This window comes from Mercurialis annua, linkage group LG8 (genome assembly GCF_937616625.2).
Source record: "Mercurialis annua linkage group LG8, ddMerAnnu1.2, whole genome shotgun sequence".
In the NCBI taxonomy this organism is placed as follows: domain Eukaryota; kingdom Viridiplantae; phylum Streptophyta; class Magnoliopsida; order Malpighiales; family Euphorbiaceae; genus Mercurialis; species Mercurialis annua.
In genome coordinates this window covers 10,254,957-10,280,621 of record NC_065577.1, presented here as the reverse complement: position 1 = coordinate 10,280,621, position 25,665 = coordinate 10,254,957, and the positions used below count along the sequence as shown (strand labels likewise).

Here is a 25,665-nt window from a genome sequence, read left to right as displayed (position 1 = left end):
TGATTGTGAACTAACCATTTGTACAAAATTCATCTCAAAAGTTCAGCAAAATACTCATACCAACAATCAAATACATGTCATACAATTGTGTTCTCAAATGTTTGTAATGCTTCTATTCCCCTCTTAATCCCACTCTAATACTCTATTACCAATACATGTTTTTCTGTACCCAGCCGTTCGAGGTTTTACCTCTAATTTTCATCTAGTATACTTCGATACAAAATGTTCCACAAGTTGATTAGCTTGTCCAAAAAATTCCAATGTATGTGTGATCACAGGGTGCGCCAAAAAGCTAAGCATATGCTACCTCCTGTTCTGTAGTCTCATATGGTGGTGGAAGCAACCCTCTTACATTGGCAAACAGATCTTGACGGCCAGATGGTGCCTCCGACATGGGTGAATCCAAGACAGCATCAGGGATCGCTACTAGGGTTTCCTCAAAAAAAGATTTGATCGTCTGCAAAGTTCAAGATTTGAGAACTTTAAATACCAAGTCATGGGTAGAAAATAGATATTAAACATGCCGCAAAAAATACAAACTTTGCAGCTCCAGAGTCTGGACAGCTTTTAGCAATAAAGAGATCATATTTCAAGACCAAAGGGAAAAGAAATAAGGAGAAGATAAATCACAAGACATACTGTGCAATTCTGGAAGGCAGCATCAGCTTTGCGCTTCCATAGACCATTTCCAGGCTCCGAATGGAAAAACCCAAGCAAAGGCTACATGCAGCAGTATCGGAACATTTAGGACATCATTTGAGCAAAAAGAGTATATCGGCAGAACAATAACCCAAGAAAATGCTGTTACGGTCTGTTAGTTTGAAAGAAAATTAGAGGAACTGAAAATCTTCAGAACTCCAAACATCTAGGTGTTCTTTAGATATATCAAGAATAGATTTGAAATTCCATATAAATTTAAAATTAGGTAAGAAACGGCTAAAGTTTTTTACGACTTCTAAAAGCTTTTCTTTCATTGGCTTATCTTGTAACTATTACTTTTAATTTAATTAATTTAACACTATTTAAAGTCTAAAACAGAAGAGTAATGCTTCAAATTCTTTAGATATTATGAGATCACCATTCCTATTATTTCAAATTCTCAACACTTAGTACTAGTAGAAGCAGCCACTTAAATCCAAGGATGAACAACGGAAAAGTACTTGCTTAAGCACAAAACATAACTTGTGATATGGCATGAAACATTGTCAAAGTGAGAGCCCAATAAATGTAATCTCTCTCTTTGTTTAACAATAGGGATGTAATTTGGCAAATCATAAATGCAAAATTCCCATAGCGCCTTCCACCCTGAAGATGAAGCCGCCATTTAACAGACGGGAATAGAATGATAAAAATAATAGGCTTGTTTTATATGCAGCTAGTGCTTGCACATATAAGAAATTAAGGATATAAAGTAGATGATTGCATAATTTTTAATGTATTTAAAAAAGTTATTGTACCTTTACCACATCCCTGACATTGGGTCTATTATTTCCATATGTTCCCAAAATTGCATCTCCGTATGCTTGATACTGTTCAAGGATCTGCACATCAATCAAAGAAAAAAATGTTGTGAATAGCAGATGAAGAATTGAGCACATTAATTAACATAAATAAATTCTCAAACCTGACGACGAGTCAGACTACTCTCTGGTTCACCATATATTGCAGAATCAACATGTCCCAACAAAGTCCATGGGCTGTCAGATGAATTAAATTTTCCAAATTAACTATCAGAAAAGCATCACAAAATTGGATACTATTAGTAAAAGGAAGAGGCCATATTGACATCAATAAAATTCAACAATAAACTATCAATCTGGACTCAATCTGTATCGATTAATCCTAGTGTTTTGATCACTGTTTCCACGGGAAGCTAGAGACCAAGGTCTCAACAAAGAACTATAGAAATAGTAAAAGTCCTGTGCATTTTTCCCTTGAAGTGACAGTTTTCAGGTCTTAAACTTGAAATATGTTGGCTACTCAGATGACACAGTTAATTCAATGGCATGGTGAGATTCAACAATGTTTCTACGAGGGCTCCAGTAATCACAATTGTAGGACAAAGTCACATGATAAAGCGTCTATCATCTTAGTACTACATAACAATATGTAATACAAGGACAAAAGACACATAACATGCTTTAGAAGAATTCTAGCAACATGATGCGAGTAAATATACTTTCCTGACTTCTCACAGAGTAACATAAAGAACGTACTTCAAGGTATATAAATGAGAAAAAAGAAAAGGAATACAGGCTAGTCCGACTCCTTGTTCAATATTTATTTCATTGATGTCGGCCCCCAGCCTGAGACAACAGCACCCAATCATGTTCATCGGGACTTTTCTGGGTGATTTGCCAACATCAACTATTACCATCCTTATTCAGGTCTCAAAACAATTTGTGAAAGAAACTGAAATTATATACACATTTGTGATAGTTACTGACTCACCGAGTCATAATCTAACTTTGAATAACACGCTATTAAGCTTGAAGTAAAATTCAAATAAATGCATTTAACATACTAATTATAGGCTGCACGGCCAACCATTACACCATGTGCTCCTTCCTTAAGTGCCAAATTTACCTGTAATTGGAAATTTCGATAAAGAAAATACCCTAACATAAGGATTTTAATGTAAGTGTAAAAATAAGAAACAAATGCATATAGAGCACTCTACTACATCATCTATATGCCTATTTGGTACCTCATCAATACAATTTATGCCTCCATTTATTGTGAATCTCAAGTCTGGAAAGTCTCGTAAGAGGGCAAAATAATACTCATACCTGCACCAGGATAACAACAAATTATCAATTGCAAATGTTGAAAAAGCAATACACTATTTTGTTCAAAGACATCAAAAAATGTGAATTGAATTAAACTTTCACATAATGGTAATAATGAGCTGAGCTTAACCATTAAATATATGTAACTAATTTTAAACAAATTAAGTCAAAATCAATGGGAACTACATTATGGAACTCGTACTTCAGGGGAGGAATTTTTCGGTTTTCAGCTGGACTGATTCCATTCAATAGAGCTTTCCGTGAATGTATTATAAAGTGCTTTACTGGGGATAGAGAAGAGACCTTATAGATAAAATCACCTGAAAGAGAAATAAACACCAAATTAAGATGTAATTCCAGCAATCTTTGAAATTTACACTAAAGTTCGCAAGAACCTGTTGTTATCCATTCCAAAGTTCAATCCACTAGAAAATTGAACTATGATTTAGTGAAATAGCATGAGATTGAGAACAAAGTTCTATCAACTAGAAAGTGAACTATGATTTAGTGAAATAGAATGAGAACATAAGAAGAGGGTAACATCAAGGCACAACATTGACATAGCTCCCAAGCCACAAGCCAGGGGTGAAGTCAAAACATAATTTCTCCTCTTCACATTGTTATTCATCCATCTTCCTAAAAATTCTGCTAAACCTTATCTTGTCTCTCCTTTTCCTTAGGCCAGCTTATCGCCCAATGAGAATCAATCACTATGCTATTGACACAAATCTTTCCAGCAGGTCATCTTTAAGCAGAAAGCTTATGGAACTCAGATGAAAACAGCAGCAATTTACATAGAAAATACCATATGAAATAACAAAAGAGTTTCTTATTATTAATTATTATTATAATTCATTTTTCTGATTATCTATTTGCTCCATGTCAAATCTATAAAAGGAGAAAAAGATTCAAAGAATATAATAATCCAATTTTCATAGAATCATAAAGAAAGAATATGATGGAATCTTACAGAGCTCATTATATGAATCATGATCGTCCACTCCAATTCGGCATTTAACACTTACGGGAACATCAGTGTTGGCTGCAATAACTGACATAGCTTCACCAACAAACTTCCCTTGTAAACATCAGACGAAAATATGAGAGCGCATAAAATTGAAGAGCAGAAGAAATGAACGAACAATTTCTCAGAAAACTTTATCAAACCTTTGGATCAAGCATAAGACGAACACCAAAGCACCCATGTCCGGCAACTTTTGGACTAGGACAACCACAACTGATAATTTTTTGAAAAAAGAAAGAAAGAAGGAGAACCTTAGTTCAACTGAAAGAGAAAGGAAGACAGAAAAATTAAAAGAAATAAGGCATAGCAAAAATAAAGTTCTACTAACTTGAAATTAATCTCATCATAGCCATACGCAGTCGCAAGTTCAATTGCTTTTGCCAAATTATTCAAATTATTCCCGCCAATTTGCAGAACAATGGGATGCTGTTCAGGAGAAAATGCCAGGAACCTGTCCTGAATAACATCACAAGAATTACATAATAATTTTTTAATGCAAGCTTATCAATAGCATAGAATCTCATCAAATGAAGGATAGAATAGAACAGATGCTGATGGCAGTAAAAGTTAATGATGCAAATATAAGTTCAAATGAGATTCTATCCCTTGGAAAGAAGCTATTTCTTATGTTATACAGGAAAGGATGAAACTGGAAAAACAACCACAAGTTCAAGAAGAAAAAATTAAGTACAGAAAGAAGATGTTTCCGAAGCATCAATGAAAACTATTTGCTTTGAACACATGGACGTTGCCTTGCAAAAATGGTTATTCCATTACACATAAGTTAGAGTAGATCTTCCACGAAAGAACTACCTAATCATAAACTAATCACAGCCCCTAAAGCATCAAAAAGAAAATCATAAAATTTGCTTCCTGGTTCACAATCAAAGCTCAATATTCCCAGCAAACTCTTAGACTCAAATCCCTAGAAATGATGATTTTACATAATCTGCTATTTTTCTGGTCTAATGGTCCAAAAAATTCAAACTTTTTTAGAAAGCTAATTTAAACTTTTAATTTTGACAATTTTAACCCAGTTTGAAAGATAAACAACAATTTTAACTCAATTTCACCACTTTTTCTATTGACCTGTGTCTTTGACTATGGGGACACCATATTGAATTACCCTCATACTGACATGGCCAAATAAAATATATCATTTAAAATTAAGGCCTAATGATCCTAAAATTCTAACATTATTAGCTTTTTCAGTTTTTAACCAATTTGGAAAGTGAAGATTTGGATATTTAGAGTTATTAGACCTTATTTAAAGTGGCATGTTTAGCTATAGCCATGGCAACATGAGAGCAATCATGTTAATGTCAACCATACAAATTAGGTTGAAATTACCAGGATTAAATTTTTGGTTACATTTGTAAAAACTCGAAAAGAACTGATTTTTTATGCGCTATTATACTTTAGTTTACTAATTCCTAGCATTTAAAAAATGTTAACGATTTGTTTTGCATAAGCTCCTCTACGCAATTACAATCTTCCACGTACTTACCAAATCTCCCTGTTGATAGACAATAGTTTCAGCTGCAAGCATCTCTGTATAAAGCCAAGAATGTTTTGAAATGAGCCGAGCAAGAGTCCTGTAGTGATTATCTGTCCAGTCCATCATCGGAGCAACGCTGGAAACAAAGACAATCAAGATAATTAAATCAATATCGCTGCGCTTAAGGGATACACCAAAACAAACATACACACTCACTCACCTAAACAAAGGAGGACGATAATGTGCGACACCCATGTCAGCTTTCGCAAGCAAAGGAAGCTTTTGAGCAGAAACACAGAAGCTTCTCAACTTAGTTGAGTTCTTGTAACATGAATATAATGGCAATCTGTGGTACTGTTTATTAAGAATAATAGAATGAAATGGAGTAAATGAAGATATTAAAGAAGAATAACCGGTGAAGTTCACCATCTTTGTTAATCAATCAGAGATTAAGCTTGCTCCTTTTCAGGTACCTATGCATTCATTAAATGAAAAACACTAAATTACATTCAACAAAAACTAGTACCACTTATCCCAAAAGCAAACAAATTTCCTATTTCTTAGTGCATAAAAAGGTATAATTCCAGAAACCCATTTATGCAAACACTATAATGTATTGATGTTGGCTATTAAGAATGACTTGAAAAAAAAAAAGATTCTGCTAGGCATTTTATCAAACAGGTAGAGTGCAGGTTTTTTAAACACCCGTTAGCACAAGGCAATGGTGATATATCATGCATGTGTTGCGTGTATGAGAATTGTGTGCTTGTGAAGATAAAAAGATAGATGGAGAGGTTAGGGTTTACATGAAGGAGCTCTCACGGCCTTTGCTTTTTTCAGGGAAGAGCGAGTTAAACAAAATATCTTTGCAAATTAGTACTTTAAGAAAGACGAAACAAAAGAAATTCAATAAGAAATTTTAGTTTTATCATGTATGACTTTAATTTGTCTCCGGTAATTAAAAACTTTAAATACAACATAATTATTAGTTAAAATGGTACTAATACTTTATAATATGTTTTAAAATGATACTCTCGCCGGTTTGTAATATTTATTGTATTTAAAACAAAAATAGTTTATAAATTTGTCACTTTAACATTTTAAAGGGTTATTAATTGCTATTTTATTTAAATTTGCCAATTAATCTATATCTATCTATCTATCTATCTATAACCTAAGAAGCACGGAAACTTCGACAAAGTTGCGTTTCCCGTTTCGGAAACGTTTCGAAAACTGGAAACTCTTGGACACCCGTACGAAACGTTTCGGGCCGTTTCCGTAAATAATAAAAATTAAAAATTTGTAAAAAAAATTTAAATTATTACCCACAAATAAAAAATTCTAACTAGTTACCCATAAATTTTACATTTGCATTGCCCACAATATATCAATATACTTACTTGTGTTGAAATATATTATATTTTTTTTTATATTTATAAAATTTTAAATATTTAGTATATTAAAATGAATTATTTTATTAATTATCATAAATATATCCCTAAATTTTTGTTATTTGCACGTTTCCCCCACGTTTCGTGTCCTTCATTTTGAAAAACTTTCGTTTCCCCGTGTCCGTTTCGTATCGCTTCCGTTTCCCGTTTCCGTTTCCGTGCTACATAGTCTATAACTATCTTATATGTGGGAAAAGGGGGGGGGGGGAATAGGCAAAATTACGATAATAGGGTTCATTAAGGGTATAATTAATATTAGAAAAAAAATATAATAAAAGTTTAATTTAAATAAAATAATATAATGAAAATATAGGAATTTTAATTTAAATAAAAAACTAGAAAGTTAAATGGAAGTATAATTCCAATAACTAATAGGCAGAATAATAAGAGGGAGTACGGCATTCAAATTCTAAAACAAGTAATCCAAGCATCTAAACCTATGTAGCACGGAAACGGAAACGGGAAACGGAAACGATACGAAACTGACACGGGGAAACGAAAGTTTTTCAAAATGAAGGACACGAAACGTGGGGGAAACATGCAAATAACAAAAATATAGGGATATATTTATAAAAATATTATCTAAATATTTATGATAATTAACAAAATAATTCATTTTAATATACTAATATTTAAAATTTTATAAATATATAAAAAAATATAATATAATTCAACACAAATAAGTATATTTGATGTATTGTGGGCAATGCAAATGTAAAATTTATGGGTAACTAGTTAGATTTTTTTATTTGTGGGTAATAATTTTAATTTTTTTACAAATTTTTAATTTTTATTATTTACGGAAACGGCCCGAAACGTTTCGTACGGGTGTCCAAAAGTTTCCGGTTTCCGAAACGTTTCCGAAACGGGAAACGTAACTTTATCGAAGTTTCCGTGCTTCTTAGATCTAAACTAATAGGCAGAATATATATCTCAGCCCTCATATTGTCTGCATATATATGCTTATTATCTGCATGCTGTAAATATTTGATTAGTAAATATTTATATTAAAAAATATAAAACTAATTTAAGTTTATTTTTAATAATAAGGAAAGAAAGTTTAACTACAATACAATTGATTAAGAAATAAATAAATATTAATATAGAATAGAAGTTTACCATGCGTGTTTACGGAAAAACAATTTTAAGCAAATAAAAAAAGAGGCTGCTCCACAGTAACCAACAAATTAGGCAAAACAATAGCTGACATAAGAATAAGCCTATTTAATAGCATATGATAGAAATTTCGGGAAGTTTGAAGAGAATTGAGGGAAATTTTAATTTTAATTTTAATTAAAAAAAGTTTACTTTAGCTGTGTAATTTATGATTCAGTATATTTCTTATAATTATAGTATAATAAAACGGGATATGTAAAAATAATTAAACTACAATAACATCTAATAATTTAATTTTTATTTAATATTATATATAACGGGCCATATAAACTGAATTTCAAACGGTTTTTGAAGATTTATTTTATCTTTTAAAGTTATTTATATGGAAAATTAATATTTAAAATATATTAATATTTGTTTAATTTAAAGATACGTTCTTTATTAAAAGTAATAGTTTACATCCATCTTTTAATTCTAACTTGCAAATCTTCTAATACTATATTTAATAATTTAATTATTATATAAATCAAACAACGGGTCATATAATTGTCACTTACATATGTAGCACGTATAAATAAAAATTATTCATAACAATTTATTAACAACTAAACTATCTTATTTTCTATTACTATTAATTATGTAACGGGTCATGTAAATGTCGCTCACGTGCGTAGCACGTGGCGAAACACTAGTACTATATATAAAAGCACAGATGGGGGGGGGGGGGGCAGGCAAATTTACTGAATAATCCTTTTCAGTTACTACTAAATAAAGGTTTTATAGTCATTAACTAATTACTTATTTAATTAAACACTATTGTAATTAAAATCCTAATTAGAATAGGTAGCAAAATTATCTCCAATTTAGTTTTTAGTATGTAAAAAATAACTAAATTGTCTCCAAATTAGTAGAAATACCTATCTTTTAATTTGATTGAACTACAAAATTAAAATACTATATTTGGTCAATATATTATTATTTAAATTTCTTTCTTATTATTCAGTATGGAAAAATATTTTATAACCGAATATATTATATTTACTTTTACAAAAATTATTAACTAATTTAATATTAATTATAAATAAAAAAATTGATATAATTATACTAAATTTACTAATATGTTCATTGACGAGTTACGTTACGAGTCACGTGAATAGCACGTAATGCGAAATTAGTTTATTAAAAGGATGCAACAATACAAATAAAAATAGTAGTTATAAATATTAGTAACAAGTTTTAAGATAATGGATAATTTAATAAAAATATATATGAATTAAGATATATTAATAACTTTCGTAATTCTTGTGTTAAAAGTAAATGTGATAAATATTATACACCGGGTGGAGTATAATTTTAATATCATTACTTTTAGTTTTTGTTTCAAATCAATGCTTTCAATAATTTTAGGCAACTTAAAATTGAACGTACAAATAAAATATTTTATAGATTAGGCAATTTATGCGTTTCCGTTATCTTAAATTTATTAATAATTTTATTGAATTAATAAAAAAAATATCAAATTGTAGAATTATTTAAAAAACATGTGGCGTTTGAAAGAATTAAATTATAAATTTCTTTAAAAGGTCAATCATTTTTAAACAATTAACCGCAAAATCCTATCTTATGCCAAGTCCATGACAACCAAACGAATATGAGTGGCTAATATATAACTAACAAAACCACCAAACCTCGAACCCCCTCTTCCCCAGACCTTCCATGGCTACTCTCAGCTTCAACTCCACAACAATCCCTCACAAACCCATCTCCAAAACCACTTCTTTTTCAAAACCAACAAAAATATTCTTCCCATTCTCTCTAAAACCCACCAAAAACCACACCAAACCCCTCCATTTCCACCACAAACTCTCTGTTACAACACAAGAGCAAGTCGAGGTGGAGGAGTTTGACAATGAAGAGCAAGAAGAAGATGAAGAAGACGATGATCCTACTGCTGAAATGTGTTATCTTGACCCGGAAACGGACCCGGAGAGCGTGACTGAGTGGGAGTTAGATTTTTGTTCTAGGCCTATTCTTGATATTAGAGGCAAGAAAGTTTGGGAGCTTGTTGTTTGTGATGAGTCTTTGTCACTTCAGTATACTAAGTATTTTCCTAATAATGTTATTAATAGTATCACTTTGAAAGATGCTCTTGTTTCTATTAGTCAGGATCTTGGTGTTCCTTTGCCTGAAAAAGTTCGGTTCTTCAGGTAATTATTATATATTTTCATGTGTAGTTAATTGAGTAATTATGTGTTAATTCTTGATAATTTTGAAGAGTGGTTTGTTTAATTTGTTGTTGTCGATTTTATTCATAGGTCACAATTGCAGACAATTATAACAAAGGCTTGTAAAGAGTTGGATATAAAGCCTATTCCAAGTAAAAGGGTATGCAATGCCAGTTTTTTTATTCTGCAGTGAAGTTATATAATAGTGCCTAAATGCATTAGTTATTAATCCTGATTTCGATGCCGATGGCGCTTTGGTGTCCCCTCTGAATCGGATAAGGATCGAGTTTGATATGTTCAATCAATCGACAACATTCTGTACAAAATGAATGGTGTAGAATGTAAGGTCTAAATTATAAGCCATTTATTTTGTAAGCAGAGCTATCATGTTCAATCAACTAGAGAGATCTTAATCTGTCTGAATCTCGAGTTTGAATCTCCTTGTCGGGTCCAGGGCACTATATCAATCTCGAGTTCGGATTAGTGTCATTCTCCTAATAATAACAGATTGTGTCCATAAGAAATGAAAATTTGCTAAAACTCTAGCAGAAAACTGTATCTTGTTCTATGTTTTGGTTCCAACTTTAAAGTATGAGTATATGCATAGAGTTTGTAAGAAAAACTTCCACATTATGTATTTGCTTTGTGTTACAGTGTTTATCATTAGTTCTATGGCTCGAAGAACGATACGAGACTGTATATACTCGTCACCCCGGCTTTCAGAAGGGTTCTAAACCGCTCCTGGCTTTGGATAATCCTTTTCCAATGGAGCTTCCTGAGAATCTGTTTGGAGAAAAATGGGCATTTGTTCAATTACCTTTATCAGGTATATTCTGAAATCCTATCCTCACTACTTCTCCATACCATTGTGCACATTAATGATCACCTGCTTCAGATCCAAGTTCATTTTTTTGGACTATAATAGGTCACTAAATAGACCTAATCGCAGGCCAAATCTCGGCGGTTCACGCCGAGTCCAACTAGATTTGACTCTTTTATATTAAGCTCTAAGTCCGGCTTGGGTCCAATTCGGACCTACTTTTTATTATCCAAGCCCGAATCATAAATTAGCTATATGTGACGAAAAATGTGCACATGAAAAATGCACAAAGACTATTCTCCGTCAATTAGAGCATTCTCACACCGATCCATAAATATTTTAGATAAAATAAAAAGTCCAAGCTCATCCATAAAAACCGGACTAATGCGGTATCAGACTTGAACATAACTTAATACTAAACTCAAGTGTCCAAACCCGACAAGTTGGACGGGTTCCGGGCGGGTGCAGAAGTCTATTAATAAAGAATGGAATGAAGTAAGTAGCAAGTATTGTGATTATAGTTTGCTATATGCAGCTGTTAGAGAAGAAGTGTCAGCACTAGAAACAAGATTTATGTTCGGAGCAAGTCTAGATTTGGATCTGCTGGGAATTGAAATTGATGAGAAAACATTGATTCCAGGACTTGCTGTTGCATCTTCACGTGCTAAACCATTGGCAGGTATAAACTTTCTCATCTCTGTATGCAATTTTAAACACAAGTAATTATATTTCTTGTCAATTATGTGCATTTATTATATATATATAAAAAAACCTAACCGATTCGACTGTGAATTGAAAGTCACCTTAATTCGGTTCTTTCCTAAAAATTAAATTTTCAGTTCAACCGCTTTGCAGCGGGAAAGATCATACAAACCGGTGAATTATTGATTCGATCAACCTTACAAATTGTTGGATTTTCATAAATTTAATTAGAGTTCATTATTTTTTTAAGACTATCAAATCTCTTATGTGAGGTCTAATTATATTTTTTTATTATTTATAAAGAACTTTTTTAGTATATTGGATAAAAATATTAATATATATTCATTTTCATTCAACTGTTTGAATTGTAAATAGGTGGCCATGCCAATTCGGTAATCAATTTTCTTATAAAAATACCATTTCATATTTTTTTATTTGAGGGATACCAAGTGGAGCCAACTCACGAGTTATTCATAATTGATTAAAAAACATTTGAATATGTTTCGATTATTATCGAGTCACATCCGAGCATTAAAATATGGAAAATTACCCTTTATATCTTATTTTTTGAAATTTTTGCAAAGATACCCATTTTACCTCTAATCGATCAATGAGCTACCAATAATCTACTAATAAACTAACAAAAAGGGGTGTTCATCTGGATAAATTCGCAAACCTAATTACGCTTTAGTATAAATATATTAAAATTTAAAATTTAAATATTATATAAAAAAAGTCGAGTCGAGTTCGAGTCTCAATTATTCTACCAAATTTGAGTTCAAACTCTTAAAATATAACTCATACGAATTCGAGTCGAGTTTCAAGGTTTCAATTTTAGAGTCGAATCGAGTTGAGCTAAGCTCAAACTTGCCACTACTTCGACCTGACTACGTCTCGATTACGTCCCTAACAATTTTCGTGGAATATGGGGTTATTTCTGAGTACTCTGTGATGCTTAGAATGCACCATTGTTTAATATGATTGAAGAACCAACTAAGCCTTATGAATGTAATGATATGCAGCCTGGATGAACGGATTAGAAGTGGGTTCGATCGAAGCAGACACATCTCGTGCCAGCTTAATTCTGTCCGTTGGATTATCCACCCGTTATGTGTACGCGACCTATAAGAAAAATGCAGAAACAACAGCAGAAGCTGAAGCTTGGGAGGCTGCAAAGAAAGCTTCTGGTGGCTTACATTTTTTGGCCATTCAAGATGACTTAGATTCTGAAGATTGTGTTGGCTTTTGGCTTTTACTAGACTTGCCTCCTCCTCCTGTATGATTTTGTCACCAACTTTAATGCTAAAATATATTTTAAATTTTGATAATGTTAGTATATTTTTACATACTAGTTTCGCATTACGTGCTATGCACGTGGCTCGTAACGTAATTCGTCGATGTATATATTAGTAAATTTATTATAATTATATCAATATTTTTTATAATTAATATTAAATTAGTTAAGAATTTTTGTAAAAATAAATATAATATATTCGGTTATTAAATTTATTAAATTTTTTTCCATACTGAATTTATTCTTCTTTTGGTTTTATAATAAACATAATTAAATAATTAACTTAATTTTATTAATAATATCTTTAAAAATTTAAAAATAATAAGATAGAAATTTAAAATTTTGTAGTTCAATCAAACTAAAAGATATGTAAAAACTAAATTGGAGATAATTTAGCTACCTATTCTAATTAGGATTTTAATTACAATAATAATTAATTAAATAACTAATTAGTTAATGACTATAAAACCTTTATTTAGTAATAAACTGAAAAGGATTATTCAGTAAATTTGCCTGTCCCCCCCCCCCCATCCGTGCTTTTATATATAGTATAGATTAATAAAAAAATTAGCTGAAATTCTAAATTATTTAATTGGTATATGATATGGTAATTTATTAAAAATATTTTAAAAAGTTGTATTTGTTAAAATTATGAAAACGTTTTTAAAAAAATATATAGTAAATTTTAAAATTATAATTGAAAACATGAATCACAATTATCGTTAATATATTTATAATCTATAACTATCTTATATGTGGGAGAGGGGGCAGGCAAAATTATAATAATAGACTTTATTAAAGGTATAATTTATATTAGAAAATATAAAATTAATAGGAGTTTAATTTAATTAAGATAATATAAAGAAAATCAACCATTTAATTGTATATTTATAATTTAGGATAAAAATCGATTAAAGTAGATAATTTTTTGACTAATGGTAGTATTCTTTTAATAAACATCAATTATACAATGTCTTACTATTTTTAGGATTGTTTTCTAGAGCTTTCTAGAAATCCGTGTAATGCGAATATAGTATTAAATAGTGAAGCTTGATTTTAAAGTGTTGCTACGAGTTATACATACCACAAATGACAATTATCATGTACTATGTGATTTCTTTGCAATACTTTCAATTTCCAATTTTATTATTTAATTTAGTTTAATTCCTTTTGAATTTGATGTTTTTTTTCTTTTATGTCATAATTATTTAGTTATTAGATTTGATCTATGCTAAAATAGCTCCATAGGCATTTATTTTACATCCTCCGTAGGTAGTCTGTTAGGAATGCTTCTATAATCTATATACATGGTATAAAATTGAACCCAAAACACTGTATATTGAACAGTGTTTTGGGCTCAATTTATCAAAACAATGCAAATTTTTAGAGTAATTTCATAATAATTACCATAGAGAAAAAAAGTTTAAATGTCTATTTCCGGCAATTTCTCTATCCTCCCTTACAAATATCTAAAACTGTCTTATCTAAGGCTTAATTACTTAAAAACCACTCGCCTTAAACTTTTTTTTCGTTTATACCTGACCTAGAAAAAAGTTTATTTATACCATGACGTATGTATTTATGTTTCACCTCTACCCCGAGGCACTAAATTAACCTCTTTTCATCAAGAAAAAAGTTTAAAATAGTTCTTCATTTTTAACCTAAGCTAATTAGAGATTAATTAGAAATGAATTTTTCTCTAAATGAAGGACTATTTTGAACTTTTTTTTAAATGAAAAGAGGTTAATTTAGTGCCTCGGGTTAGATGTGAAACATAAACACATACATCAGGTTATAAATGAACTTTTTTCTAGATCATGGTATAAACGAAAAAAAAGTTCAAGGTGGGTGGTTTTTAAGTAATTAAGCCCTTATCTAATTCAAAAAGACCAACTATATCTCTACACTGAGTGTTTATCTCATGCATTAGTTGTGTCATGTCATATTTACAACAAGCGAATAAGAATTTGCAATAAGAAATCTTTTAATTTTTATTTAATTTTTTTATTATTACTTTTTTCACATGTCTAACGCATCATTGGTTTGTTTCACGAATGACATAGCACAACGGTTGCGTGTAATAATTTTTTCTCTACACTTTATATAAAAGAGAACCTAAAATCACTGTACATTGAACAGTGATTTTTGGTTCTCTTTCTTGAAATCCCTGTCCTTGCCTATAATATCAGAAAAACCAACTATGATGGGCTGTTGTTTTTCTCTCTTTTAGTGCAAAAATATACTATTTTATTTTATTTTTAGTTATGAAGTACCAGGAAGTATGAACACTATAAAAGAACAACACTGTTTTGATTCTAATATTAAAATGGCTAGAAAACTATATTTGTTCCTCTAAGATATTCTATTAGAAATATTGGTGGGAGTAATTAATTATAAATTGGTGAGAATGTGATAATCCACCCACATGTTTATGAGAGTGTTTAGGTTCAACCATTACCTAATAATTAGAACTAGCTAATAGGTGGTTGAACCTTCACACTTATAAACTCATTTATATTTGTTCTCCTGATCAATGTGGGATTATCTTTAACACTCCCCCTCAAGTGCAATCGGGACTGGACATCTAGTTGTCACTTGAAATTGACTCCCCATGAAATTGTAAATGTGATGTGATACACAGCGACTACACCGGACCGGGCCGCTGGGACTGGACATCCAGACGGACAACCGGGTGATTAAGATTCCGGGCCAAACCTGCTCCGATACCATATTAGAAATATTGGTGGGAGTAATTAATTATAAATTGGTGAGAATGTGATAATCCACCCACATGCTTATAAGAGTGTTTAGGTTCAACCATGACCTAATAACTAGAACTAGTTAATAGGTGGTTGAATCTTCACACTTATAAACTCATTTACATTTGTTCTCCTAATCAATGTGGGATTATCTTTAACATATTCTCTTAATAATTTTTTTAAACAAATATAACTACTGCATAATTCAATAACATAACTGATAAATCTAATTAATAATTGAATAAATGAGTTTGACTGATTATATTAATTAGTTAACGACTCATTTTTAGTTTGTTGGGTCAATCTTATGCTCCTCTTTGAATAATACTTATTAAAAATTTCAATATTTATTAGTTTAAATAGATGTTTATATTTTTGTTCATATTTTTTGAACATGGCTTATTTCATTTGAAATTAGTACATAGATCAAAGTTTTATTTTTCATAATTTTTATATCAGCTTTTTTTTAGATAATACCTAAGAGTTTTAAAATATCACTTTTGGGCAATATTCTGCACTGTCCAAGGCTACAAAATTTAGACTTCATGTCAATATTAATATTTAATAAAATATACAGAAAAAATCATCTATGTTTACTATAGCTTATCAAATTTGGTTTTATGGCAGATAGGGGTGAGCATTCGGTCAGTTTGGTCGAAACCGAACCGACAACCTCTTAACCGAATTAATCGTTCGACTAAATAGCCAAAACCAAACTAACCGAATAAGAAATTTTAACGGAAAACTGTACCGACCGAAAAAGATAGAAAATAAAATTTTATAACCGAACCGACTGAATATGTCGGTTAATTCGGGCGGTTCGGTTAACAAAAAAACCAAAATTTATTATATAAAAACCGAACTGACCAAGTTAACCATTTTAACCAAACTGAAGTGACCAAAATTTATCGGTTCGGTCAGTTGATTCGGACGGACGGTTTTGTTGCTAACCCCTACAGTTGAATATCTATTCCAATTTTTTACTAATACTAAATTGTATATAAATGTCAATATTTAATCAAATAATAAATTACCGACAAATTATAATTTAAATGGTATAAACATTATGCAGTAAAACTGCTCTTTCCCAGTTATAAAAATAGTAATAAATGTATAATTTTCTTAAATTCATTAAATATACTATTCAATTAAATTTATGTGTTCCAAATATAATTTATTTAAATTTAATAGGTTCTGAAGCTGAGCGAGAGTTTCTCACTAGTATATATATATAGTTGGTTTTGGATAAAGGTTAATTAGCTCATTCAAGTTTTTATCAGGTTGATTCAAAAACTATAAGCATTGGTGTAAAAAATGTGTAATTTTTTTATTGCCAAATCCATCTAGAGGCCCCTGTATTTTACATTTTTTTTCCGTAGGTTTTTATAGGTCCTTTTTAAATTTTTTCCACTTTTTTTGTGTGACTGGAGGAAAAAAATATTGTTAGTATAGGGACTGGAGGAAAAAAATTATAAGTAGAGGGACTGAAAAAAACTCAAAAAGGACCTGAAAATCAAAAATAGGTAAGTAAAAGGACCAGATAATATAAAAATGAAGTATAAGGATCTACGGAACAAAAAGTGTACAATACAGGGGTCTGTAGATGGGTTAAGTCTTTTTTTATCGATATTAATATTATTTCATATTATATCAGTTTAATTTTGAATTCTATAAGTATTGTTTGGCTGCCACGAAATATTGCAGTTTTTATTGGTAGTGGTGGCGTTCTTATTCTCGGAAATAAATTTAATATCAAAACGTGTTCCAATAAATATGTAATACTCCGTAAGTTCAAGTGCCATTTAGTGCAACGTGTCTTATAGAAAGGGAACGGAGTTGCAAAAATATAAGATTTTGGATATTAAAAAAATGATAATATCGATTAGGACGTCTATATTTAAGGATTTGAATAAAAAAAATTTGGATATCGGTATTGGTTAAAGTGAGAAATTATGAAATTAAAAGAAATGAACGAGAAAGTAAAAAGGAGAAATTTATGTCTCGGATTGAGATTTAAGAATTTTAGCCAAAAATAATTTAAAAGGATATATCGGAATACGAATTAATAAGATGTCGGAGTAGTATTATTTATTGGATATAAATAATATGTAAAAGCAATCGAGTTAAAACGGTTAAGTGATCGCTGGACGAAAGCGAGTAAAAGAAAAGAGATAAGGGTTAATTGTTAGAAAATAAAAGAGGAGGAACCAAGATGCACTTTAACCAAGTATATAAAACAAGTTCATATGAATTGAATTCATAAAACACATTCCAGAGACATTAAATTCGTTCTTCATCTATTTTCTTCACCGCTAAACTTCGATCGATTGCGGTTTCTTCGTTCGTACTCGGAATTAGACGATTCTTGTTGCGTTGGAATGGGGAAAGAATTTTCTATCATCTAAATGTTGAAAATCAAGGTAATTTTTCGATAATAATTTCGAAAATTAGGGTTTTGTGGGCTGTTTAGGAATTTGATGCTTACAGTTGATCGTAAGTCTCGGAACCTAGTCTTTTAAGCTTAGTTTATACGTTGTTGATGATTTTGAGAGTAATTATGGAGTTGGGTATGTACAAAAATGTTTCAAGCATGTCGGAGATGAGTTTTGGGTGTTTTTAAGCATGTTAGGGCTTGTTGTCCTCGTCTGCACGACGTGCCAAGGATTGGCACGTCGTGCAGTCGTTGTGCCAAAGTTTGGCACGACGTGCCAATGCCAAGGTAAGGCTGCCTTAATGGTTTTGGGTTCGTTTTGGTGCATGGGAATTTGACGTATCATATCTTGAGTTGATAAGAGTTTACGGACTCCGAAAATGTGCAATTTGGACATAGAACATGAAGAATATGATTAGGGTTTTGTAATTTGGCTAAAACTAAACTGAATTATTAATAACTAAATGGCCGAATGACTTAAAAAGGCCAAATTGTTTATAAAATTTTTACAAAAATTCAAGTCTTTCAATTTTATCCAATTTATTTTGAAATGTATGGTTTTATTTCAATTATATCCAATTACATAATTATGTCTAGCTAAATCAACATTTTTTTAGATTTTTAATCGAGTTGAATTATCTAGAGTTAATTCCATATAAAATTACCACCGTTATACGTTTTTTCATTTTAATCACGTCCTTTAAAAGTGTCAAATAAAATTAGCACCTTTCATTTTTTGCAAATCTATCACGAATATGAAAATTTGGTGTATCTTAGTTGGTTCGACAACCGGAATCAATAAGAAAAGAGTAAGAGGAATGTATCTTTTGTGTTAATAGGTTATTAGTCATATTAGGACATATATTTGGAAGGAAAAAGACACTGTATTTTACTCATCGATGATAGATTTGCAAAAAAAATGAAAGGCGGTGATTTTATTTGACACTTTTTAAAGGACGTGATAAAATAAAAAAAACGTATAAAGGTGGTGATTTTATATAAAATTAACACAATTATCTATAATCGAACTAATAGAAATTTTCAAATTGTATAGTCGAAAAGACCAGATTAACCAAAAAAATATATGTATTCAGATTAAATAATTACTAAAAAAAATTGATATGTCTAAATTAAATAAAATACAGTGTGTATGTCATGTGTCTTCGTCGTCATGAAATAATGATAAAATTAAAATTCATTGAAAGCAACGGTAAAAAAAATAGTAATTTTATTTTACTTTAATTTAAATCATTTGATAGATTATTATTACAGTTAAAATTAAATTCAAGTAATATTTAAATATAAAAATTAGTTAGAATTACATAAAATTATAGGGTATAACAAAATTAAAAAAAGTTGAACTACAAAATATATTAGGATTTAGAAAATTGAAAATTCACAAGTATCCTATATTTCTTATTTTATAAACTTATAAAAAATTAAAAGAATAAACGTTTGTAAAAGTTATCATAAACGGAGTATTCTCATGAGTTATTAGTTTTATAAACTATTTATTATTAACGATAAACTATTATAATTAAAGTAAAATCAAATAAAAATTTATATTATTTAAGAAATTTATTTTTTAGTTTCTAGATTATGCAAATTATATTTGCGTTTTTATATTAAATTGTATATAATAATTTTGTTTTAGTTATGCATATATACATATATAGTAAAATAATTACTATTATTCTTAATATGAAAATTTTAAAATATATTAATCTATTATATAAATATATTACAATAAAAATATTCTGAAAAAAATATTTTATATCGATTCCGCGCAAGTGCGCGGGTATACGACTAGTTAAAATAATAATTAAGAGAGGATTAGAGAAAATTAGGGTTTAGGAGAAGAACACAAAGCAACTTTAAAGTGGTTCGGATTAAACACAATCCTACATCCACTACTCAATCAATGATTGAGATTTTCACTAGCTAAAATTTGATTATAAGTTACAAAATGGTGTTTTGAAGATTAACATCCAACTTAGAATTTGTTTAAAATTAAATCCCTAACTTACAACTAATTGATTTTTGCAAGACTTAATCCACAAACAAAACAAATAAATGCTCTAACTAACTAGAATAACAAGCAATCAATATGAAAAACTGATGCACAATAAATTCGAGAGAGTTTTCGTTAGTTGAGAGTTTTGAAGGTTTAAAAGATTGTTCTAACCAAGCTCAGAGGCTTCTCTATGATGCGTCAAAGTCCTATTGATTCAAGCCAAATTCTTCCCATTATTTTTTCTTAAAAAACTTCATTAATGAGGTGTTAGGACAAACTAAACGATCGTTCAAACACTACTAGAAAACAGTCATTTAGCGACGGATTTTTCCGTCGCTAAATGACCAAAATCCGTCGCTAAACACGTTTAGCGACGGATTTGCGACGGAAACAGTCCGTCGCAACCTTTTTTGTCGCAACGTTTGATAACGACGGGAAAAAAGATTTGCGACGGATTTTGGTCTCCGTTTTAGCGACGGAATTTTAAATCCGTCGCTAATTAGCGACGGATTTAGCGACGGATTTAAATCCGTCACTAATTTTAAAAACAATTAAAAATTTAAAAATTACATCGTAAAATAAATTTTTTATTTAATCAATCCCTCATCCGCGCCCTCCGTCACTCACCCACCCGAGTTAAATCAACCACCCGCATCCACCTGTCAATTTTCGCTAACTTCCCAGTAGGTCACCCATCCTTCCATTGCTCCCACTCAAGACTCTTTAACCTTGTAGTTCTCCCGCGCACAACTCCATCTTAACCAGCTCATATTCATGTTATATATTTATGTATATTATACTTAAATGTTAACTAAAAACAACAAATATTTGTTTTCATAATTTAAACCCGCATTCTAAGATAATTTTTTTATAATTAATAATTTTATTAAAATATTTATATACTTTAAATAAATAAATAATATATAATTATTATTTCATAAATAATATTTAATTATTATTTTATAAATAAAAACGTTATATTATAATAATATAAATTTAATTAAAAAATTAATAATTATTTTTTATTAAATACTATCCTAAATAATATTAGATGCCTTTTAATTTTTTTGACATTGAAAATTAGCGACGGATTTGAAATCCGTCACTAAATTCCGTCGCAAAAGGCATAATTTAGCGACGGATTTTAAAATCCGTCGCTAATTGCGAAAAATAAAAGGCGGGAGTATTCCCGCCAGTAATTAGCGACGGATTTTAAAATCCGTCGCTAAATTTTATCAAAACAATTGGCGGGACTACTCCCGCCAACATTAGCGACGGAAAATCCGTCGCTAAAGTTGGCGGGATCATTCCCGCCAATTTAATGTGGTGTTTAGCGACGGATTTTAGATCCGTCGCTAAATCTGTCGCTAATCGAAAAAATAGCGACGGATTTTAGATCCGTCACTAAAATCCGTCGCTAAAACGCTGTTTTCTAGTAGTGAAAACTAGTGCATGATCGTTCACTTTCAATGTTCAAAAAATCATTTGAAAAATGATAGTAAACAATCGTTCATTTCATTTTGAACGATCGTTTATCTGACCGGTTTAGTATTTTCAGCTCGGTTTGACTCAGTTTTTACTCACCCTTATATCAAGAAGGTAACCAAATAGGAAGTTTAAGAAATAAAATGTCGAAACATCGTTTTGACATAGTTTTGAATTAAACTAGGGTAGGGGTCATACACCCCCCCCCCCCCCCCCCCGCACACACATAAATGGTGTTTTAAGAGTTTGTAATAGGCATCTTGCATCTTGGCAAGTTGGAATGTCTTGTGCTAGTTTTAGCGACAAGTGGAGTTTAGTGTGTTTAAGTGGCTTGAGTTGGTGTGTAGCGTAATCATTGAATCACTGTTTCTATATTAGTGCATCTTTTTCTATGAGATTTGTTCCCTACTGAGTTTTGTAGTCAGGTTTAAGGTCATTATAGAATATCTCTGATTGGCTAGTAGGCAACCAATATTCAATGAGCTTTTTCATGCACGTAGAAACCCTTATTAAGAGAAGTTAAGGTTATTCTTTATCTTTATATTCCGTCTTTCTTTCTTGTTCTACCCTCTATTTTGTTTGTTTTTTTCTGGTGTTTTTCGGCTGATATGGTGGGGAGGGATGTGTTTTAAGGAAGACTGGTTTTGGAAGAGGAGGAAGAGGTAGGGTTGGATGTCTCAGGTGAGGGTGAAGTGGAAGGGGAATATAGTTTCCAATGGTGTTTAATTGGTAGATTTCTGACAGATAAGGTGGTGAATATGGAGGCGATGCAAAATGTTCTACCACCAATTTGGAAACCAGTTATGGGAGTTCGTATCAAACAAGTTCATCTGAATTTGATCATGTTTCAGTTCTATCATGAGATGGATATGAAAAGGGTTTTGAATGACGGTCCTTGGATGTTTGAACATCACTTATTCATATGTCGTCAATTGTTCAGAGGAGAAATGGTGAGTGAAGTTGAGCTGTGGAAGGTGGATCTGTGGATACATGTCCAGGATATTCCCTTGGGGCTTGCTAATCAGAAGCTTGGTGTTGATGTGGGGAATTTTCTAGGGGAATTTGTTTGTCATGATCAGAGGAAAGTTAATAATCCTGGAGTTGACTCAGTGAGAATAAAAGTTAGAGTGGATGTTCGTTTTTTGTTGAAAAGGAGAATAAAGCTTAAGAGAAGTGCGAGTGCATGGAGCTGGTTAAACTTTCAGTATGAAAGAATTCTGATGTTTTGTTTTTACTGTGGTATAATGGGGCATTCAGATAAGTTTTGTGCGAAATATTTTGCGAATCCAATTCCGAAAGAACAATTGTCGTATAGAGCAAATTTGAGGTTTATCTTTCGCAAAAATGGTGTTAATCCAGTTAATAAATGGGTTAGGGATTCAATTCCTGTTAGGGTTTCTGAGGAAGGAGATGAAGTTGACGTGGAATCTTTGAATGGGAAAATGACGGAGAATCTGTTTATCGCCAAATCAGCGCATAAAATTCAAAATAGGGGAAGAGATGGAAAGAAGAAAGATTCGAGAGAGTTGGTGGTTGTTGAGGGGAGAAAATCATGGAATTCAAATTTGAATAGCAATAATTCAAAATTGCCATATGGGATTGGTGATGAGTTGGCTATTGAACCAAAGAGGAAAAAGCAAAATTCTGACGTGGAGAGTAATGATTAGGGAGATGGGCCAAGTTTTCAAGATAACTCTATGATTATTGACCCAAAGATTGATAGTCCAGCATGCCTTGGATTCCAGGCTTGCCATGATTAATGAATATTCTTGTCTGGAATTGTTGTGGTGATAACCTTCTATTTTACGTAGTTTTTATGCCATTTGTTTAGTATAAATTGACAAAAATTAAAAAATTGGGGTATAATTGAAATGATAAAATGCAAAATAGGGTAAAATTGACAAATTTTTAACGTCGGGGTAGGATCGAAAGGGGTTTACAAGGTCGGAGTTTTTTTTATGGCATTAGGCCTATTAGATATGATGGAATCTCCCCTCAAATTATGGCGAAACCCGAAATCCTAGTTATTCCAAATATTTATATTTTATTCTAAAATATTCTTTTAATTTTCATCTATTACATAGTTGTTTTCAAACCCAACTCAAATTACAAACGGTTACTTAAACAAAAGTTAATTTAAATAACAGTTTAAAGAGTCTGTCCTTGTGGATTCGACCTTACTCCAAGTATAACTTGCTACAATTGATTCTGTATACTTACAGAATTGACATACCAAGTTTTTCGGCGCCGTTGCCGGGGACAATGGTTTTAAATTGTTATTTCTTTAATTTTTGTTACTATCAAAAAAATTTCAAGTGTGATTTTCAGATAGTATATGCAACTGAGGCGTTCCAAGAACACCGACGACGCAAATTTATTACAAGTAAACTTAGAAATCGAGCGCACTTGTAGAAGAAATCGAAAAAAAAAAAGAGAAAAGCAATGGCAGACCAAGTCGTTAACGCTGTCAATGCGCCTGCCGCGCATCGATTGAGAGACATTCAAAGGCCAGTGGTGGTAAACAATCCGTCATGCATCAGGATCACAGACGAAGCTCGAAACTATGAGTTTAAAACCATTCATCTCAATATGTTGCCACAATTCAATGGATAAACAGTGGATGATCCATTATCATTCATCAAGGAGTTCTACAATGTGGTAGAAACTTTTCCATTGAACAGATTGACAGAAGATGAATTAAGGAAAAGATGTTTTCCTTACTGCATGAAGATGAGTGCAAGAACATGGCTTTTTAACTTGCCTGAAGGAATATTCAATACTTGGGGAGAGGTATATAATGCTTTTATTACAAAATATTATTCTCTACAAAAGACTTTGGATCTTCGTGGCAAAATATATAACTTCACACAATTGGATGGCGAACCATTCCATGAGGCATGGGAACGTTTCAAAATGCTCCTAGCTCAATGCCCACATCATTGCTTTGATGAGTTACTATTAACTCAAATATTTTTTGAGGGTTTGACCATGAGTGGGCAAACTTTGGCTGAAACGGCATCCGGAGGAAGTTATGGAGAAAAGACGACAGCCGAAATAAATCAGATTTATGAGAATGTCGCACTAAATTCTCAACAAAAGGCCATTAGAGGACGAAGGGCAGCCGTCCATGAGGTATCTTCACATCATGATATGGTATCAGAAGTGTCACGACCCAATCTCAGAGCCGAGACCGGCGCTAGGGAATGGGAGTGGTTGCTCCGAAACCCGTAGCAAGCCTAAAAACGTAAAATAATTTTTCGCAAAACACAAACGTCATGCATGACATAAGCAATCACGTGTCATGCAGAAGCACACATGCCAGGTACACATATCCTCTGTCAGTCACAATATATATAACGCAGCAAGCGTAAAACGTTTATAACTTTAAAACGTTAAAGTTATATTTACAGAAACTTTATATACAAGCTGACTGACAAAATACTTATCTACTGCAGCTCTAAGAGTAAAGTAATGTTTCTTTACATACTCAAAAATACAGACTTCTGGAAGTAGGATAGAAGTCCGTTGCTTCAAAGCGTCTTTATCCTGAAAGGAAATCTGTGAGGGGTCAGTATATTGGGATATACTGAGTGAGTTCATACATTTACTGATAAGTATTCAAATAAAACATAAAGTCGTAATCAATCATATGCAGCCAAGTACAAGATCCGATTGAAACCCTAATCCTCAAATATGTTAACCGTATATACTCAGAGGAAGACTTATCCAATAGTCCGACCCGGGAGTATTCACACTCTACCACGTCAGTCGCGACACTTCTCTTAATCCCAGTGGTGGGTTTAACCCACTAGATACGGGGCTCAGGTTACACTGTAACCGAGTTCACTCTCGTATCACAATCATACATCTACCTTCAGAATTCATGTACTTAATCGTATTCACAGCTGTATCAAATCAAAACTGGTGATCACACAGTCCTATTGCCGCTCAATAGGTAGCACGTTCCATCAGATCAATACTGGTTTCAAATCAAGCATATGTGCAACTCACTTAAAGATTTAATATATAAATCATGCAATTCAAATATAAAGCAATA

The 25,665-nt window shown here is 31.5% G+C and overlaps 2 protein-coding genes and 1 non-coding gene across 4 annotated transcripts; 1 reads left to right on the top strand and 2 right to left on the bottom strand.

The window, feature by feature from the left end:
- Window positions 1-28: 28 nt before the first annotated feature.
- Window positions 29-6,225, bottom strand: LOC126660521 (uncharacterized). Of its 2 annotated transcripts, none has more exons than XM_050354079.2 (13): window positions 6,118-6,225; window positions 5,532-5,665; window positions 5,321-5,447; window positions 4,142-4,269; window positions 3,957-4,026; window positions 3,760-3,862; window positions 2,992-3,109; window positions 2,708-2,789; window positions 2,525-2,586; window positions 1,625-1,697; window positions 1,458-1,541; window positions 640-720; window positions 29-457 (listed from the first exon to the last, which is right to left on the bottom strand). In XM_050354079.2, exons 2-13 carry the CDS (start codon window positions 5,564-5,566, stop codon window positions 293-295), a joined length of 1,128 nt encoding a protein of 375 aa, XP_050210036.1. In that variant the 5' UTR covers window positions 5,567-5,665; window positions 6,118-6,225; the 3' UTR covers window positions 29-292. The 2 variants fall into 2 exon arrangements, with proteins under 2 accessions (XP_050210036.1, XP_050210035.1); XM_050354078.2 differs by having other exon boundaries at window positions 5,532-5,784; window positions 6,118-6,222.
- A 3,299-nt stretch (window positions 6,226-9,524) lies between these two features.
- Window positions 9,525-12,953, top strand: LOC126660522 (protein TAB2 homolog, chloroplastic). The gene is made up of 5 exons (XM_050354081.2): window positions 9,525-10,085; window positions 10,194-10,263; window positions 10,758-10,929; window positions 11,459-11,602; window positions 12,648-12,953. The coding sequence occupies exons 1-5, from the start codon at window positions 9,595-9,597 to the stop codon at window positions 12,905-12,907; spliced, it is 1,137 nt and encodes a 378-aa protein (XP_050210038.1). The 5' UTR covers window positions 9,525-9,594; the 3' UTR covers window positions 12,908-12,953.
- An 11,493-nt stretch (window positions 12,954-24,446) lies between these two features.
- Window positions 24,447-24,553, bottom strand: LOC126662414 (small nucleolar RNA R71). The gene has a single exon (XR_007635789.1). It is a non-coding gene; the product is annotated as a small nucleolar RNA R71 (small nucleolar RNA).
- Between the last annotated feature and the right edge of the window lie 1,112 nt (window positions 24,554-25,665).